Source organism: Octodon degus, unplaced genomic scaffold (genome assembly GCF_000260255.1).
Source record: "Octodon degus isolate 3935 unplaced genomic scaffold, OctDeg1.0 scaffold00204, whole genome shotgun sequence".
In the NCBI taxonomy this organism is placed as follows: Eukaryota; Metazoa; Chordata; class Mammalia; order Rodentia; family Octodontidae; genus Octodon; species Octodon degus.
In genome coordinates, this window is record NW_004524780.1 from 632,542 (window position 1) to 651,349 (window position 18,808).

At 50.0% G+C, this 18,808-nt stretch overlaps 1 protein-coding gene across 1 annotated transcript in view; it reads right to left on the minus strand.

Moving 5' to 3' along the window:
- Positions 1-18,808, minus strand: part of Sntg2 (syntrophin gamma 2) — a 115,283-nt gene that overhangs the window by 28,256 nt on the left and 68,219 nt on the right. The window contains exons 8-11 of the mRNA XM_023704813.1: positions 15,744-15,835; positions 9,949-10,076; positions 2,415-2,544; positions 529-567 (exon numbers count right to left, since the gene is read on the minus strand). Of these exons, the coding sequence (XP_023560581.1) occupies positions 529-567; positions 2,415-2,544; positions 9,949-10,076; positions 15,744-15,835 (389 nt within the window). The remainder of the gene's footprint in view (positions 1-528; positions 568-2,414; positions 2,545-9,948; positions 10,077-15,743; positions 15,836-18,808) is intronic.

Below are 18,808 nucleotides of genomic sequence, written 5' to 3' on the forward strand. Positions count from 1 at the left end.
CGGTGAGAAGGGAAGGGTGTGACAGAGCTGGCTGCCACCCCTGCCAGTCTAGACCCAGAGAGGAAAAGCAGAGGACTCAGGTAACCAACCTTCCCATGTTTGGGGGCGGCCGGATATGGCCTACCCGCACCAACACCTGCTGGATCTGAGGCTTCCAACGAGCGAGGCCTCCTCTTAAATGAAGACGCTATGTGAGCAAATGTCCCACCATACCGAGTACAAGCCCATCAGACAGCCCTTAGTCCACAGTCACAGCCACGTATTGTCGAAATCCTGATTCCTTAGAAGACACAACTGCCAACCAGCAAGCCGTTTCCTCACAGTAAGCAAACACCATCAGAATTCTTCTTCTATGTTATTTCCATAGAGTTGGGTAGTTTCAAAGGCAACCCTGGGACAGGGACCACCAAATTCAACCTGAGATGTGATAATGTTCTTCTACCAAAATTTCCAGTTCAAATTTCAGAAAAGGGAAGCCGTTGCTTGCATGGATTTACGAGAATATCCAGCTGAAAAACCAAGTCCTACCTGGTTGCCAGGAGAGCAGCATTTATTTGCCATCTTCATCTGCAGAGAAAAGGCAGCAAGGAATGAGCACCACAAGGATGTGAAGGCCAGGGACTTCCTACCTGCCTAACCTTGGGCAGCTGAACCCGATAAGCCCCCCCACACCTGCACTTAGAGACCCACTGCTAGTGTGATGTAGCTCCCATCTGCAAACACAACAGAGGTAACTGATGGTTACATTTCAACACCTATAGTGGAAAAGATAGTTCCTGCTCTACATAATATTAGGCAATTATAATAGTCACAGCTCACATTGGTTACCTCCAAACTCTGACAGCTCAATGCTATGTTGAGAATTTTTTTTTTTTTTTTTTGTCTTCTGAGACAAGGTCTTGCTGTATATTCCAGGCTGGCCTTGAACTCACTATGCAGCCCTGGCTGGCTTTATCTCACTGTGCTCATCCTGCCTCCACCCCCTGGAGTGCTAAGAATACAGGCTTCAACCACCACACCGGACTTAGTTCACAAAATTTTACCGATGAGTAAACGGAAGTCCAAACATCCTGGCCATTATTTGCACCCGCCTAATCTGCTCGGCTGGCTGCAGCAATCCAGGAAGAGCTCCTGAGCAGAAGGATCTTTGTTCTCAGAAGAATTTCTGCTAATACCAACCTCTTCCACCCACCCATCTTTGGAATTCAAAGTGTCTGAATTTGCAGACTAAGACTAAGACCTTAAGAAAATGCCTTCTCAAATAGCTGTAGAAAGGGTGGCAGGATGACTTTGGAATGGAAACCTCACTCTCGGCTGCACCCCCAAGATGTCAATTGTTCACCTCATGGGGGGACTACCCACTTGGGCCCCCCTCCTGTCCCTCTCTCAGACAGGAGCTTTCTTTCCCTCAATAAATATATTCTGCTCATTAAAAAAAAAAAATTGGGGCTGGGGACATGGCTCAGTAGAATAAGATCTTACCCCAGCAGGCCGAGTCGGGACCATGGGGAAGGACCGGGCAGTGGGCCTGCAGTCTGAATGTGCCTCTGTCCCAAGCTGCTGGGGCTCCTGAGCTACCACACTGCCAGGACAGCCCAGAAGGGGTGAGAGGCCAGGGCCAGTGCAGGGGTGGAGGTGAGAACAATGGCTGTAGCTGAGGCATCAGCCTGGACCAGCCTGCTGCTCCTCCAGGAAACTTAACCCTGGACACCTGCTCCCCTCCCACTCTGGCTCTTATTAGTCCTTTCTTTTTTAAAAAAGAAAATACTCATCCTATTGATTTTGGACAACAAGTTATTACTCATGAACACAGAATGTTTTTATTTTTATCCTGTCCAAGATGCCCAAAGTAAAAATTTGAGATGTTGTATTTTTAGTGAGATGTGCCTTTTAATAAATTTTAATAATATTTTGCAGAATTACTTTTTTAAATTTCAATTAGATTTCCCCAAGTAAAAATTTCACATTGTATCAATGCATTTGGATAAAATATATGTATATAATTACCCCCATACAAATATTGTTGTGTATGTGTGCTGGGAAGTGGGGGAAGGAGAGGGAGAGGGAGGAGGAGGTAGGGGAGGGGAGAGAGAGGGGAGGAGGAAGGGAAGGGGAAGGGGAGGGGAAAGAAAGGGGAGGGGAAAGGGAGAGGAGGGGAGGGGGAGGGGGAGAGGAGGGGAAGGGAGGGGAGGGAGGAGAGAGATCTGGGAAGTACCCAGTGTTAGCCTTCTCTGCTGTGCTGTATTTGGAGAACCTTGGGCAACTTCAACTTTAACTTTTGGGGTCAGAAATGACATCTGTTGAACTCCCATTCTTGCTTCTCTCTGCAGCCCTCACTGGGGTCAATCCCCATGAGCAAACTATCCTGTCTATCCATGCAGAGGAGCGCAGGGAGGTGGGGACCGCGTGCTCACACTCTGTAACATGAGGTGGCTGATGTTGGCAGAGACTGCTCGGAGCCAGTCGCCGCAGTCCTGGGCCGTGGAGAACTGGAGGACTCCAGAGCGTGCCCCATCCAGCGCCAGCACCTCGAAAGCATGGGACCTACGAGAAAGATGGGAAGGCTGCCTCAGGGACCACATGCAGCCAGGTCCTGATCTACCATTCCCTGGGGAAACAGCACCAGCAGCTGTAGTCACTAACAAAAGGGCTGGACTTGCTACAATGCAAAACCTGGGGTTTCCTCACTAACCAAAGCTGTCCTAATTGAGTAAACCCAAGAAAAGCAGCTCCTAAGGCAAAGAGCCTTGCTCGTGTTGAAATCCTGGAGTTGCTGTCTTATGGGCTGCTGCACTGTAATTCTTTGGAAGGCCCCTGGCCATGGGCTATCTCTGGCTCTTGCTACTGAGGATGATGTGGCCCCTCACCCCTGGCACTAACAGACCCGGGGCTCCCCATTTCCTCTCCAGAAGATCCCCCAGCCCTGCCATCGAGAGCTGGGAGCAGCAGCGACTAAATTCATCTCCAGCTCGGAAGTAGTCTTCCTTCCTCTGCAGTCCTTTGAAAGATGTCAGAAGAGCTAAAGACATCAGATTACAGCACCACATGCATGCATATATGTACAGCAGCACAGACCTCGAGAGCCAATCCTGGGGTCAGCCTGCACACCCATCAACAGACAGATGGACAATGAAAACGCAGAATGTATACCCAAAGCTATATACTGCTTGGCTATAAAGGGTAAACCTGAGACATTGGTAGGAAGACGGACGCACCTGGAAAATGTTAAGTGAAATCAACCAGACATACAAGCTTAAATACCATTTGGTTTCTCTCATTTGATTAGGGCAAAGTACAGATAAAGAACAAAATAATTATGACTGATAGGAGAAAACCAAGAGATAGATCTTTTGCAAACTGGAAGTGGTCCTGGAGACCAAGGCTGAGGGGATGTGGGAGGGGCAGGGGAAGCAAGAAGAGCTTTATTTTAAAGAGAATAAAAAAGTTAAAAAGCATTTAAAATGACACAGAATTTCAAAGCAAGATGGTGGCAAATCAACAATGGTTGTTATATAGTGTATTGCTATCTTCAAAGTAGTTGTTCAGATTGCCACATGAGTCGTGTACATCTGCAGTGAAGGTGAACATTGTATGTCCAAAACATGAGCTAAGATATAATAACAGTAAGAATGAAATTGAGGGGAGGTGACTTGGAAATGGAGGGACAAAGACTGAAAAGGCATCAGGCGGTGCTGTATGCATGCACCTGCCCCCCAAGATGGTGCATCCTTCGTGTCTGGACATCAGCAGAGTTTAGCTGCTGTTTATGGCCAAGGAGCAAAGGCAAAGGGGCCCCGCCCAGAGCTGCGGCACCAAGCCCTCACCAAACCTGCACGCCCAGTCAGGAGTCAGAGTAGCTAGCTTCTGTCCACCCAGATCTCGCACCTGAGGAACCGCACTGCAAGATGTGCAGATATGCAGAGACTCTGACCTCAGCCTGGCGGGAGCAGGCCTGTGAGAGTCACCAGCTGTCAGACTAAACAGAAAGATGTCAATGAGCCCATTCTAGATGCACTAAATACAGTAATGGAGCTGAGAAAGACCATGTTTAGAGGAGGAAGGAGATGTAGAGACTGCTGCCTCAGTTTTTCCAAACTATGGTAAGTCAATCTTGGGCCTGCTGCAACTGTGTGAAAAGAGGACCCATGACCCTCGGGGACCCTGAGGAGACTGTGTATGCCAGGACTTGTGCCACAGGGGCTATGGGTAGGCAGGGTGTCTGTGAGGACTCCGTGTCTTCTGGAAAGAGGCCAGTGGTGCTCCCATGCTGGGGGTATCATCTAGACCATCCAGATCCTATATGTCCCCCTAAGCATGATATGCCTCTGCTTACAAAAGTATATGCACACACACACACACTCACACTCACATGCATGCGCACACCTATTCACATAATTGAGTTCAGTTTTTTTTTTTTAAAAGATATTTTCCACCCTTTTTTAAAAAATTTATGTGTGTGTGTGTGTGTGTGTGTGTGTGTGTGTGTGTGTGTGGCCAGCTCAGCCCACCAGGTGGCGGGGCTGGCTAGCATGTGCTGGGGGATTGAACCGCAGTCCCTGTGCTTTGCTAAGCTTGTTCTAAGTCAGTGCTTTAGACCACTGAGCCATCTCACCAGCCCATTGAGTTCAGTTTCTGCTTAATCCCTTTGCATAACTGGGAAAATAAATGTAGCTGTATTGGTTTTCTTCTTGGTACTATTTCATGAGTACCAGAAAAGATTTTGTGTCTTTTCTTTGTTTTTAAGAGCAAATGCACAATCAAGGGTCTTGGGTCTTGGCCCTAACAAGCACACACACATAACCTTTTCTTGTGATGCTAAAATTGTATTCTACCAAAAAATCCACATGAGGGCCGGGGAGATGGCTCAGTAGAATAAGCACTTGCCTGGCAAGCACAAGGGCCTGAGTTCAATCCCTGGTTCCGAAAAAAAAAAAAAAAAATCCGTACGTATTAAAAATGCACAGCTAAGGGTAGTATTAAGCACACATGCACAAGCAAGCGTCTCTCCTCTCCTACTTTTGGAAGACGGCAGCCTGCACATCTTTTCTGTCCAGAAAATCCAGCTTCCGCTAACGGGACTGCAAGCGTGTTATGAATGATTTTAGCCCAAGCTTGCACTGCAAGCACGTCACACTCTCTACTCCAGACATCACTTTACAGAACAAATGAAATGACTTTTAACAAATATGAAATACTCCAAATCCAGAAGAGAAATACATTGATTGTTTATATAAATAAAACATTGTAAAAGATCAAATGGCTAAATCCAATGGGACTTCTAAGACTCACAGTTTAGTTTTTATATTTATTTTTTGTGTTGTTATTTTTGAGGGAGGGTCTTGCTGTATAGTTTAGGCTGCCCCTTAACTCACTGGCCTTGAACATGCGGAAGTCCTCCTGCATCAGCCTCCCAGTGCAGGGATTATAGGCATGTGCTACCATACCCTGCTTTATAACTATTTTGAATAACAGAATTTGCAGTTTTATCCCACAGTTATGCAAAATAAATGCAACCAAACCCTGTGTCAGGTCTACATTATCTCTGTGTCCAGAGTCAGTATACTCAAAGGAGTGGCTTCTGAATTCCTCCCTGATGCGTTTTGTAGTGGATGCTGTACTTCCAGGTTCCTAGGACTACAAAGTCTTAATCTGTATCAAGGAATCCTCTCAACCCCTGCCTGTCCCTCCCAGCACTGCTGGGAAGCTGCTCAGCCTGTGTGGACTGCCATCTGGGGCCGGTAGGGCCACCAAAGTCACTGCATGTCCACCCACTGAGTGCATGTGGGAAGCTGACCCAGGCTAACGCTGACCCTCCCAGGATGCACCGGGTGGCTGCTCTTCCCTGAACAGCACAGCTCTGCCGTTCTCAGAGGCTGACCCACCTTCAGCCCACAATTCCTGGTGGTAACCCCACAATCCCTTTGTTTGTCTCGAAGTGAAAAGCCTGTCAGACTGTCTATAGCCGCCTGTGTCTAATGGGTGGATGCAGCGCTAACATCTGGCATTCGGTGGCTAAAGGAACTGTGCCAGTTCCTCGTTTTTGAACTATCTCTCTTCCTTGTATAATTAACATTTTTAAATCTACCACTTTATCATTTGGTCCTTGTGTTTCTTCTCTCCACTATAGCAAGTCTAAGTAGGTGGTGGTCAGTTCTTTATGAGTAAACTTCCATCACCAAGTGTTTGCTGTATTTTCTTTCTTTTTTTTCTTTTCTTTTCTTTCTTTTTTTTTTTTTAATTTAGAACAGGGCCTACAGAGTCTCACCACACAGATCTGACTCGTAGTGACTCTCCTGTTTTCAGCCTCCCAAGAGCTGGGACTACAGGCTCGCACCACCACGCCCATTCTCATTTGCCATCTCAGCGCGCCCCATGGCGGGGCCAGCAAGGCAGGCTGCGATTGTTGTGCTTTCAACTGAGGACAGCTGCCACCCCTGAGCTGGCTCAGTGTATGCAAGCTGGCATTGTCCAGGAGTGCGTGCAGCTGGAGCACAGCATGGGTTTGCCAGCTCTAGGGCCAGAGATTTCCCCTGGTCATTTGTGCTTTCCCTCTTTGCTGGGGCATGTGGCAGGACAGAGCACTTGCAAGAGTTTTTTAGCGCATATGATGCTTATGGAGCCTTTTTCTAATATTTTATGGCTAGAATATTGTTGATGTTACAGAAGCACAAGGAGGAGCGGAGGTAGCATCCCCAATGAGTTCAAAACAGGCTACCACACTTCATGCCTCCTTCCTCTCTTATTTGTGCCTCGTGAGTGTACATTTTAAAATGGGTCAGCAATGTGTAAGGACTGGGTATGCCCCCTAACAAAAGGATGCGCATTCCCGGAAACATCAGAGTGTCCACACCAAGAGATATGCTGGCTGCGCTCTGTGCCATGCGCGTACGCAGAGCGGCAGTGCCACACACGTCGGGACTGCACGGGTAGCAGCATTCTTCTCTTCAATCCACATGAAAGCCCTGGCCTTCTGTCTCCAGCGTAAGGGCAAGGTGAGGACAGGAACCCTGAAACCTGCCCCTCGCCAGCGAGGCTATGGGGCTCCCTGACAAACCTGAGGAGGATGCACACTACCAGCTTCAGAGAGGTACCTCTCAGGGACTCCAAGGAACAGGACAGGAAGAGCGGCAGTAGATACTGTCAGGCTACAAAGGGGTCTGCGCATGCTTGGTGGCAACTGCAGATGCTGTGGCCCTGGGGAGGGCTGGCTGGACTTGCCCTTCCCTCTCCCCGTCTCCAGTCTCCACCTCCAAGATAAACACAGTGCAGGACACTGACCACAGGTCCCTAACGCCCCCACCACCAGTCCTTTCCCCTCTTTCTCCTGAGACATTTATTCAGGAAGCCACCTGCCTGCTCAGGGGCTCTGCCAGTGCTGCTGTGCAGGAGGAGGAGGCCCTGACATCTACAAATGCACTAAGAGGAGGACTTTTGAAACGGCATTAATGTTGAAACATGATGCTCTCTCTTGCAAAACAAACTGAAGCATTTAGCAGGCTAATTTTGGCGGGTAGTATCACTTTGTAAAATGTGCTGATCTGCAGTCTGTCCGCATCATCGTGACTGTTATAAAGTCCATCTGGCCCTCTGTAGACGTTTTCTTCTAAAAGAAGGTGAGTTCCACCAAAACAATATGGAATTTCACTGTAAGTGATAAAATTTAATTTCATTGTTGTTTTCAAAACCATGACAAGCGTGGGATTTTTTTTTTCTTCCATTTTATTTATTTTGGTACAGGATCTCACTATGCAGCTCAGACTTGTAGTGATCCTCCTGTTTTCAGCCTCTCCAGCACTAGGGTTACAGGCCTGCACCACCATTCCTGACTCGGCCACCAGCTCAGCACACCCCAGGGGCGGGGCTGGCACAGCATGCAGGACCCAAGATCGAACCCCAGTCAACAAGCATGAGATTTCAACAAGCCTAAAGTAGCAGTTTGGCTCCCTTACTCTCCCTTGCCTTTCTCTTTCCCTCCTTCCCTGTCTAGGAAAAGACAAAGTCTAAGACTATTCAACTTTTCCCAGGTCAGGGATGAGAGGAGTGAAAAGGGTTGGTCTGAGTGTGAGATCATACAGGGGCCTTACGAGAAAGGGTTGAGCCAGGCAGAGTGATTAGGTATGACATGGGCTCTTGGACCTTCTTTGGGGGAAAATCCCCCAAGTCTGAGTTTGTACTTCTTTTTTGGCCTTAATTACTGAAACCCTGCCTCTGCTCAGAGCCCCTCATAGCTGCTTCCCATCTCGGAAGCATGGGTATAAGGCCAGGTTGCCCACCACTGGCTGAGTAGGTAGAGCCAGAGGAGAACACCACATCTCCAAGCCCTGCTCCCACCTCCCGGTCCGCAAGATCTTTCTAAGGCATCTTCTAAGCGCCTTTGTTGCTATGGTAATGCTGGACATTCTGCAGGCCCACAACTGCTTGTGCTCTTAAGGATACCCCTCTTTATTTTATAACACACACACACACACACACACACACACACACACACACACACTGGTTGCAAGAGACCCTGCCCCAATCCAGATCCTAGAGGCCTTGCTCAGAGCTTTCCGAGGGAATGTGGAGGCTCTGAAAAGACCAGATTCCTGTGAGGGCTTGAGTGTGGATGGATTTGCCTGAGGAAGGACCTGGATGATGTCTGGGCTCGGCAGGATACAAGGTGGGCTCTGTGTTTCCCTACCATGTGTACCTGCTCCCCACATAAGGTGCTGCTGGAGAGGATTTGGGCACTGTGATTAAGGTGACCTTTGATTAGGCCAGTGACTGAGGTGGCCTGACTGTAGCTCACGAGCCTGTTACATCCAGGTGTGGAGGTCAGATGGAAAGAGATAGAGATTCAAAGCTTTCCTGGTAGGTGCAGACAACCAGGGACACCTAAGGCAGGTGATGTGGGTAGGCTATGACTGTGTCCCATACATGGAAGACCTGAATCCCACCACCCAAGTGAACCTTTGGGCTGGGACCAGCCCAGCTGGCACCATGACCTCAGTCTCCTAATACCCTTGTCAGGACACTGGCCTGGTGAGATGACTTTTGACCCCACACTGAGAGACAGAGCCCCTTGTCTTAGGTGGCCACTAGTTTGCACAAATGTATTGCACAATAGAAAACAGATAAACTTTTAACCCAAACTCTAGCCTTCTACACAACTACCTCTTTTTCAATGGTCTGGGTTTTTTTTTTTAATTATTTATTTACTTATTTACTTATTTACTTATTTGGAACAGGTCTCACTATGCAGCTCAGACTCATAGTGATTCTCCTGTCTCAGCCTCCCCAGTGCTAGGATTACAGGTACGCACTACCATGCCCTTTTTTTGGTGGCCAGAATGGTGCGCTAGAGATCAGGACCAGCACAGCATGTGATACTGGGGATCAAACCCAGGTCCTTGTGCTTGCCAGGCAGGCACTTAGACTACTGAGCTATCTCCCCAGCCCCAGTGGTCAAGGTTTGTACCACACACTTCCCATTTTCCCAGAGGATTATGGGAAACCAAGCTCCACTCAGCCAAAGGCAGAAGCAATGGCAGCATTTGGAGGCAATGCGGAGCCAAACCAGCTGCCCTTGCCCCAGAGGTGCACTGGGGCCCTGAGCTCAGGAGTGAGAGGGTAAAAGCCCAGGGAGCTCAGTACCAAGGATAGTACTCCTGCCCAGCTCACCAACCCATCCAGATGGGGTATCCCAGACCAGGAAACAGTCTGACTCCCCAGTGGTGGGGCCACAGCCATTCCCAGCCTCGTGCCTGCTGCTGATAGGCTCAGGCTTCAGCCTGGCCACTGACCCAACCAGACCGCTGTCCATGCTCCATGACCCTTCTCCCCCGCAGTCATTCTGCCAGACAGAGGGCTCCCGTACACCAGGCCAAACCTCGAAGCTGCTGAGGGACCACGGGGCACTGGCGAAAGTACACAGCCTCACCAGACCCCCTTCCCATGATGGTCACACACCTGAGGCTTCCCGTGCCGGCTTTGTACCTGGAGATCCGAGCCATGGACAGAGGAAGGGACAGGGTGTCCAGCCAGCGCTTCTCGTACTTTGGTTCATCAGCTGTGGGTGAGGATGGCAAGGACAGTGCCTGTGCAAAATAAATGGGATTTGCGGGTCAGGGAGCTATCAGAAGCACCGGAGGACACAGGAGGAGTGGGCGTGAGGCTCCTGAGACAGCGGCACCCTCAGGTTCGGAAAAACCCACAGTGATGATGAAAGCAGAGATGGCTCTTCCAGGACCCAGAGGCGAAGGAGTACCTGAATTCAAAAGATTTCCTCCTATTTAACCTGCACAAAAGGGAGAAAGGCAGAGAACCAGAAGTGATACAGACACAGCATTTAAAAAGGGACAAAGCACAGCCCTGGAGGCTGCACCGTGGGGACCTGGAAGAGGCAGAAGCTGGCTTGAAACATCAGCTCAGAGCAGGCACGGAGCTGGGTACAGGACACCACCACTGGGTCCTGGAGGATGCCCAGGTCACGGGTCTCACTGCCTAACCACTGGTAATGAATGACCTTGCTATCTCTCCAGCAGACGCAGCACCATGTGGAAGCCAGGGGCAGGATGGTGCCCTCCTTCGAGGTACTGGGGTGAAGGAAGACATTCGGAAAAGTGCCTGGGCCCCTGGAACAAGGAATTCCAAGACAGGAATTCTGCTCCTCAGACAGCCCCAGGAGTGGGATTGGAGATGAGAGGACCTTCCACAGTGCCCGTTCCAGGTCCTGCAGAGGAAGCTGAGCTTCCCAGCCCATCAGAAACAACAGGTGAGGACTCCCCAGCCCCCAGGTAAAGATGCCCATGCAGACGTGACTCCCCAGCCCCTGGGCATGGACTCCCCACGTGGTTGAAAGGCTGAGACCACAGATCTTTCCATGTAAACTTTGGGTTTTGAGATCAGCAAGGTTGTGGTCTTCAGGGTGAGGCAGAGCCTTGGGAAAGGCAGCTTGGGGGGGACCTTCACTAGACAGCGTGAAAGTTGACACCTGGATGTCCTTGCACTCAAGTTTTAAATAATTGCGCTATTCACAACGAAATGGATGAGCCTGACAACATGCTTAGCCTTTAGGTGCTGAGCCCTGGTGGTAGGAAGGCCTAAGCTCACTCAGCTGGAAAAGCCTGAGTCTTCTCATGAGGTAGGAAGGTATTGGGTCAGAGCAGAGGTGCACAGGGCCAGACACTCCGGGGGCAGAAGGAGCCTCGGTTGGGGGCTTGTTCAGCTCAGAACTGCTGCAGGACAGGGAGAGCTCTCCCTTTCTATGAGCCACCTGCCTAGATGGGTATGTTCACTGAGGCCACTGTGATCAATGTCCCACACTGTGGTGAGAGGCAGGAGATCCCCAGTGTTCAGGGGAAGACGCCCCCTCAGGCTGTGCCTGGTTACCTCCATGCTGGGCACCTGGCCCACAGAGCCTGATTCCGATGTAGAAATATTACAATCCCTCCCGGACCCAAGGCTTGGAACCTCTGGGTGAGAAGGGAAGGTGGTGCCTGCAACAAGGGACATACATAACCTATGAGCAGGGACAGACCCTGGGGATTCGGGAGACATCTCATTCCCAGGGAGCTGGGCTGGCCCCCATGGTCTCTGAGCAGAGCTCTGGACATGGGCTGTGAAGCCCCTCAGCGCAGACCCCAGAACAGCACCTCCTCTACTGGAGGCTTACACTGGGGCAAAGAAGCCTCCAAGGACCTTGGAGAGCACCATGTGGACAGAGCAGGACCAGGCAGGCTGCCCCATGACAGCCTATGTGAGTGGGCTACAGGGACACCAAGCCCGGACCCCGCAGGGCCCACACTGTGGGAGCAGACAGAAGCGTCTTGTCACCCCCTCACCTGCATGTTCCCACGTGAACTAGAGCCCTGTGAAATAGATGGATGAGATATCCGCAGCCAGGTGTGAACCCTGCCAAAAGGCACAGGCACCGAGTGTCCTGCCAAGTGCTGTTATGACTGTAGAACTGGATTTGCCGCCTTGAACCCTAGCACAGCATCGCATAGCAGCAGGCCCTCCAGGACTCTGTCCTACGTCTTGAACCAGCTCCTGAGCTCTAGCAATCATCATTCACAAAACAGAAAATGAGTTTTATTGGGGAAAACAAGGATGTGCGGAAAAAAGAATACCTATCAGAAATGTGCTTTTTAAAGGAAAACTGAAGTCATTCAGCATCCGTGGATTGAATTTTTTTAGTCTTTTCCCACCCTCAGAGTTCAGCAAGAACTGCAAGCTGGGGGCACAGGGATGATTCCTTAAGCTAAAGTGTGGGGTTCGCCTGGGCAGCCTGAACCCCGCCACCCAGACTGTCAGGAGGCAGGTCCTGGGCTCGGAGCCCGGAGACGCTGCCTTGCTGGGATAGAAGCCTCGCTGGAGTGACTGCATCAGGGATCTGGAGGCAGGAGTTCATCCCAGCCTGCGGGTGCCATCAAATTGCTAACACCTCTGTCTTTATAAGTGGAGGATGGGGGGAGTCGCAGAGAAAAGAAAGGGTAGCCCGTGAGGACAGAGTCAGAGATGAGAGAGGCACAGCATGTTCAGGGGACAGACTCCAGGGAGGCAGGATCCTGTCCTACCTCCTTGGAGGAAGCGGCCCTGCCCTCACCTTAACCCAGATAATGGGAGGGCATCTCTGTTGTTTTTAACCCCTCACGTTTATGGCAACATATCGCAGTAACCACAGGAAACTAACTGCCAGCCGTGAGCCTGTGCTCCTTGAGCATAGCCTCTGGGCCTTAGCACTGGAAGGAAGCGGTGTCTTTGCAGGTAGGAGGTCCCCCCGAGCAGAGCCAGGCTCCTGGAGGTGAGGTGGAGCTGGGCCACCAGCGTGTGCCTGTTAATGCTGAGTCCCTGTGCACCAGAGCTCTAAGGCCTGCCCTTCTCGGCTGCTTCCAGCCTCCCTATGCCACCTGCCCCAACCCCAGCACAGAAGCCTGCGTCATTCACCACACTCCAGTGCCCCAAGCGTTCTTGGCAGTTCTGCTGGCTTGGAGGGTTACTAAGATAAACAAAGGGAAGTCACACAATGTCACACTGCTGGCACAGTGTAAAGATGGAGCTACTGTTCCAACTGTTTTGTAAGACCCCCCCCCCATCCTTCTGCACTTTGGTCCTCTGCATCTGTATTCCAGGACTCTATACAGAAACCCTGCCACCAAAGCTACACATGAGAAGGCTGCATATTAAGGCCAGGACTGACCCCACCCCATACCCCCATGCAGACAGTAGCAAAGACAGAGGTGTGGCCACCTGTCCCCCCAAAGCGCTCTGTTTGGATTACTGACTGCACGGCCCACAGCCCAGTAACCAAGGGACAGTGCTGCAACATTAAACATGGATTGATTCTCATTCCTTATGCTTTGTCGTTGGGTTCCAACCTCCAGGAAGCCCATGTTTCAGGGCTCCTGTAAGCACTGCCCTGAAGTACCTGCAGATGCACGCGCTGTTGATCACAGATTCCACACGAACTTCGCCGAAATGCACGCTTATTTCCATAGGCGGATGCCACCAGGCTAAGAATTCATCGCAACTTACTGCAGAGTGAGGGCTGCTTCTAGTTAGCGTTTAACCCCAGTAAACGCCTTCACATTACTGTGTATCTGCTGAGTCTTCCAACCTGTGGCTTCTCTGTGCTGTGCTGAATATGCTACACCACTTGTCACCAGGGCAGACACATGAGCAAAAAATATGGTCTCACCTTTGAGTATTAGAATAATACTCAACACTACTAATTAGGATTTCATAGTGGAATCCAGTGCCCAATAAACAATATTTCACTGTACCCCAGGGAATCAGAGGAGCCCCTTTTGGGTGTATCTGGTGGTTCATCGAGGTGTGATCTTGGGATCTTCAACTGGTCCCTACCCCTTCCTCTCTGACGCTGTTTCCCCGCCCTGCTTCCTGCCACCATGAACTCAGTGGCTTTGGTTTTCCATACCCTTCTGCCATGATGCTCCTGCCTTTCAGCCAGGCAGCCTTGGACTGAGTCCCCATGAGTCAGACTAAGCCTCTTCTTTCTGATGTGGGCATCAGGTATTGAGTCCAGCAATGGAAAAGCTGAGCAGTAAGAGGCACACCCTTCTCTTGCCTCAAAGGCCTACCCCAACCCGTTGGCCAACATTCTTGCCCAAAGAAGTAAGAATTGGGGTGCCTTTTGGGAACACACTGTCATGGTCAACGTGGAGCACCAAGCTGGACTCTTGCTCCATCCTCAGCAGAGCTTCCCATGGCAGAGTGAGAGCAGAGCTGAACAGTGGGGGATCAAGACCAATTCCTGCGCCACAGCCGGACTGCAAGCGCATGAGCACCAGCCAGTGCAGGGGCGCTGTGGTTTCCAAGAGAAGACTGGCAGCACTTCAGCAGCCACCCAGTCAGTACTACCCCAACTCTGTAGGCTTCCCACCAACCATCGTGACCCACGTCCAAGGTAACATGGAATGACAATCCATGTACCACCCAGCCTCAGTGACTGTGGACCTTGGTGCTTGGGTCGGAGCAGCCTGGGCTCCTGGCCTGGCACTGAGGGCTGGCATCAGAAGCCACTTCTGGGTGACCTGCTCCTGAGCCCAAGCACCCAACACCCAGCCTGTTCCTGAGAAGCCATGCACTGTCACCCAGCATTCTACAGTCGCAGAGCAATACGGTACCTGCTGTGATCAGTACCATGATTAACAGGGAACAAATTCAGCTTCGGGACTGAAAGGTCATTCTTTTAACAGAACATGAGTAAAATAAGTACTTACTGAGGATAACAGTATTCAAAGACAGTGGGAGAGGTCTTTCTCACTGGGGTTCACTTGACAAAAAAGCAAGGCTAAGACAGCTGCCGTGAACTAACCAGCGATCATACTATTTTGACCATTAGTTAAGAGCCCTCAGTATTTTCTCAACTCTAAACTCTTTCACAGGGCTTAATAAATATAGGTGAGTCTCTAAAAGCCACATTTCAGAAATTCAAAGCTGCTTAAATCACTCCATCTCTGGAGAATGGTTTTAGTTATCTATAAGTATCTCCTATTTGGAAAAATGCACCTAAGGGTTTTTGAAATGATACAAAAATGAGTTTTGTATTTGAAGCATCCAGCATCGTCTTTCCTATGTTTCAACTGAAACAGTCCTATGCTTAAACAAACCAGGTTTAATAAGCACTAACAAAATATATTTTTGAAAGACTAATTGTTGACATGAGTGATGGATTCTTGGATATCTTCTTTTTGCTGTATAACTCACATAAGCTAAATGGAATTTCTAGGGATCAAGAACTCTATTAAACAGCTCAAATGATGCAGTTATTTTAAGAACACACTGAATAAGCACAGATGCTTTTTGCTGGGCTCTGCCTGCAGCCAGGTAGGGGGTCACTTGATGGCTTGACTGAGTAGGATTAAAAATAAAGCACTATTAAAATTGGGGATGGGATGCTAAAAGCCTTCCCACGCACTAAGGCCCTGTGAGTAATGATTCCTTCCACTGAGACGGGGCTGGTCTCACCCTGGGAGTTTTATAGAAATGCCCTAAAAATCATCTTAGTACTCCATGCAGGTTACATTGAACTGGAAATGGGCTCTGAATTCTGCCTTGGATTAAAGATCATGCCCGTGTGTAGAGCCACAGGGCACCGCCAGGTGCGAGCACCTTAGGAGGGAAAGACTCACTGGAAGTGGAAGTCTGTGGCACAGCATCTAAGCTCCTCAGGACCATCAAGGGCTGACCTGCAGGTCAGGGACATCCCCAGGAGTGTCGCTGGGAATGCACATGCTTACTGTGTGGCTGCAGTGTCCGTTCAGATGCAGGCCGCTGTCAAATAAGGGTGAGGACGTCCTGCTGCTGTGGCTGCTGGATGGCCCTGGGGACCCTGTGAAGAAAAATAAGAGGTGTTGGCTCCGGATGACAGCTCATGCGTGAGTCACGGTGGCTTTGCTGTGACCGACCTCAGGACCCCTAAGCGCAGGGAATGATCACAATCCCTGTGGGGGTCCAGAGGGAGGCTGATGCACTATAGGCTGGGTGACCCACCAGTGTCTTTCAGCGGCATGGGGACTGGGATTTTTCACTCTGAAAGACATCACTTGGAAGGAAAGGGCCCTTACCCAGAGCCCCACTCTCATGTCCTGGCACGCTGTGGTCAGGACACCAAGCCGGGCTCTTGTATGACGAAGGATTATTCTCAGGTCACTGTGCTGTGAGTGGAGATGATGCCCCCAGGGACTTACAGTGACAGGGTCCCACTGAACACACGCTGAACCGCGCGGGTACAGCAGTGCTCCGTGAGCACCACTTCCCCACAAATTCTAGAGTCTTCCAGCAGACATGTCTGGCTTTGCCAGAATCAAGTTGAGCCCATAATGTTCCATGCCAACCCTGAACTATCACAGGACACAGAAGGTTCCTGCCATTTTGTGGCTCCAGGGTAAAGTTGTCTCTGTCCCTGTCACCGGAGTCTTCTCTGGCTGAACATGAGCCAAGCTGCTGTCCGTGTCACTCTGTGTCTGGTGCCTTCATTTTTGTGTCAGTGTAGCATAATCACAAATAACCAAGCGCAGACAGTGTGACGGGGTAAGCGCCCACAGAAACAAAACGCACCGAGATGCTGTCACTGTGTTGACCTTCCGCAGCCCCAAGGAAAGGGTCCCTGAGTGTTTGGAAAGTGGCTGACGTGCTAAGAACGCTGCAGGTGCAGGACAAGCACCAGCACGCCACGCATTATGACACAGCCAAGGGGCTGCAGCAGAGCAGAGAGCTGGACCTGACTCCATGCTGTGCAGAGCTATGACAGGCACCATCGGGGGTTGGGGACAAGAGATCCAGCAGCCCCCACTCATGCCCACACAGCGTGGCCACCTGGTGGCGCTATCTCCCACCTGTGTGGCGTCTATGATTACTGGCACCTGTGTAACACTTGGCCGTGTCCCCACAGAAAAGAAAGATGGGGAGTGCAAGGGAGGGTCTTAACCTCTAAGCAGCAGCTCTCACTGGCATTTCACAGGTAGCCCTTCTTTCCCCCCTTTGTTACTATTAATGCATCACGCTCCTTGCCTGGCAGGACGCTTGGTCAGCCCAGCTCTCTGCGGCCTCCAGTACAGAGCATTGTTTTGGAAACAGCACCATCTCCGCCTTTTAGCATCAAAGACCCACTCTACCTGCAGCTCTTGCCAGTACCTTCTGTTCACATCCATAACCACTTTATCACCAGTTTGAGAGTGAGGTCGCAATATTTTTAACCGCCTGCACTCTCCTTTTGAAAATCCCAGGGGGTGAACCTGAGGCCCAAGGATACACAGGACAGAAGAAGCCAACTATCTTATTTTTCTTTTGTTACTGAGACAAAATACCTGACACCCAAAGTTGAAGGGGGACAAGTTTCTAGAGGTTTCAGTTCATAATCAGTTGAGTCCAAGGCATAATGGGGTGGCACATGGGGGCATCAGAAGAGCAGCAGTTCATGCTGGCAGAGGACAGCAAAAGCAAGCAAGAAAAGGACAAGATAAGGCTCTTTGCCTCCCTTACCTTGTATCCAGGCCACCAGGATTAGGGCGGGGCCAAACCAATCAGCAGATCGATGTGGTAATCTCACCCTTACTCCAGCACCACACACTCTAGATCTAGCCATCTCTGAAAGAGCCCCACCTATGACCTCATGAGGCTTTGGGGGACATCTAGGCTTAAACCATGGCAGGAATGGAGAGCAGGTGAATAAATTTAAACTTACAGATATGTACAGGCACTAGACTTCAATTCTTTTTTTTTTTTTTTTTTAACATGGTACCAGGGATTAAACTCAGAACCCTGCACTAGCCAAGCAAGTGCTTATTCTACTGAGCTATCTCCCCAGGCCCTATTTCTTTCTGATGAAGGGGTAACTTTTAATCTAGACCTCAAAAGATAAATTTCAATAGTGACACTATTTTCTTTGGTGTATCACCAGCAAAATCTATGATTTAAAACTTTAAGCTGGGTGTGGTGGCAGGCTGCTATATGTCTAGCACTCTGGGAGACTGAGGCAGGAGGATTGCAAGTTCAAGCCCACCCCAGGCAACTTACTGCTTAGTAAGATCCTGTCTCATTAGGTAAAATAAATTTAAAAGGCTGGAGATGCAGCTCTGTGTAAAGGCCCTGGGTTCAAACCCCAGTAATTCCTAATGATATAGACAGCATGGATAGGCACGGGTCCTGTCCTTAGGCGAAGATGTGCGCTGGAGGTTGGCAGCAGCAATGTTTGTGCCCCACAAAGGAACGCGAGACACCATGCACATGTCGCCATGCGCGGCAGGTGGTGTGCTGTGCAGTGCAGGAACTGTGTCTTTACAAAAAGACCAAGATTCCAAATTAATGTAAAAAATACCTGGCGACCTGGGCTGGATCTCGACAGCTCTCCACGTGTCCTTTGATCTGATTCTTTAAGTGTAGCAGCCAGCCGTGGCACACGGATCTGGCGCGTGATTTCCCTCCATCGCCAGTTCTCCTACTGGACGGACACTGGGTCAGGCAAACAGGCAACCCAGTGTGTGGAGTGCAGCCAGGCAGAAGTGATTTTGCCTTCCTGGTGTGTGCGTTGGCTTTGGTTTTTTGCCTGAATTTTTGGCGGGACTACAGCTGCTGTGTGTGTGTGTGTGTGTGTGTGTGTGTGTGTGTGTGTGGTGTGTGCAATGTTTAGAGAAAGACCTCACTATGTAGCTCAGACTGGCCTTGAATTCACTATGTAGCCCACACTGGCCTCCAAACTAATGCAGTCTTCCTGCCTTAGCTTCCAGGCTCTTTAAACTTTTGGTTTTCTTTCTTTCTTTCTTTCTTTCTTTCTTTCTTTCTTTCTTTCTTTCTTTCTTTCTTT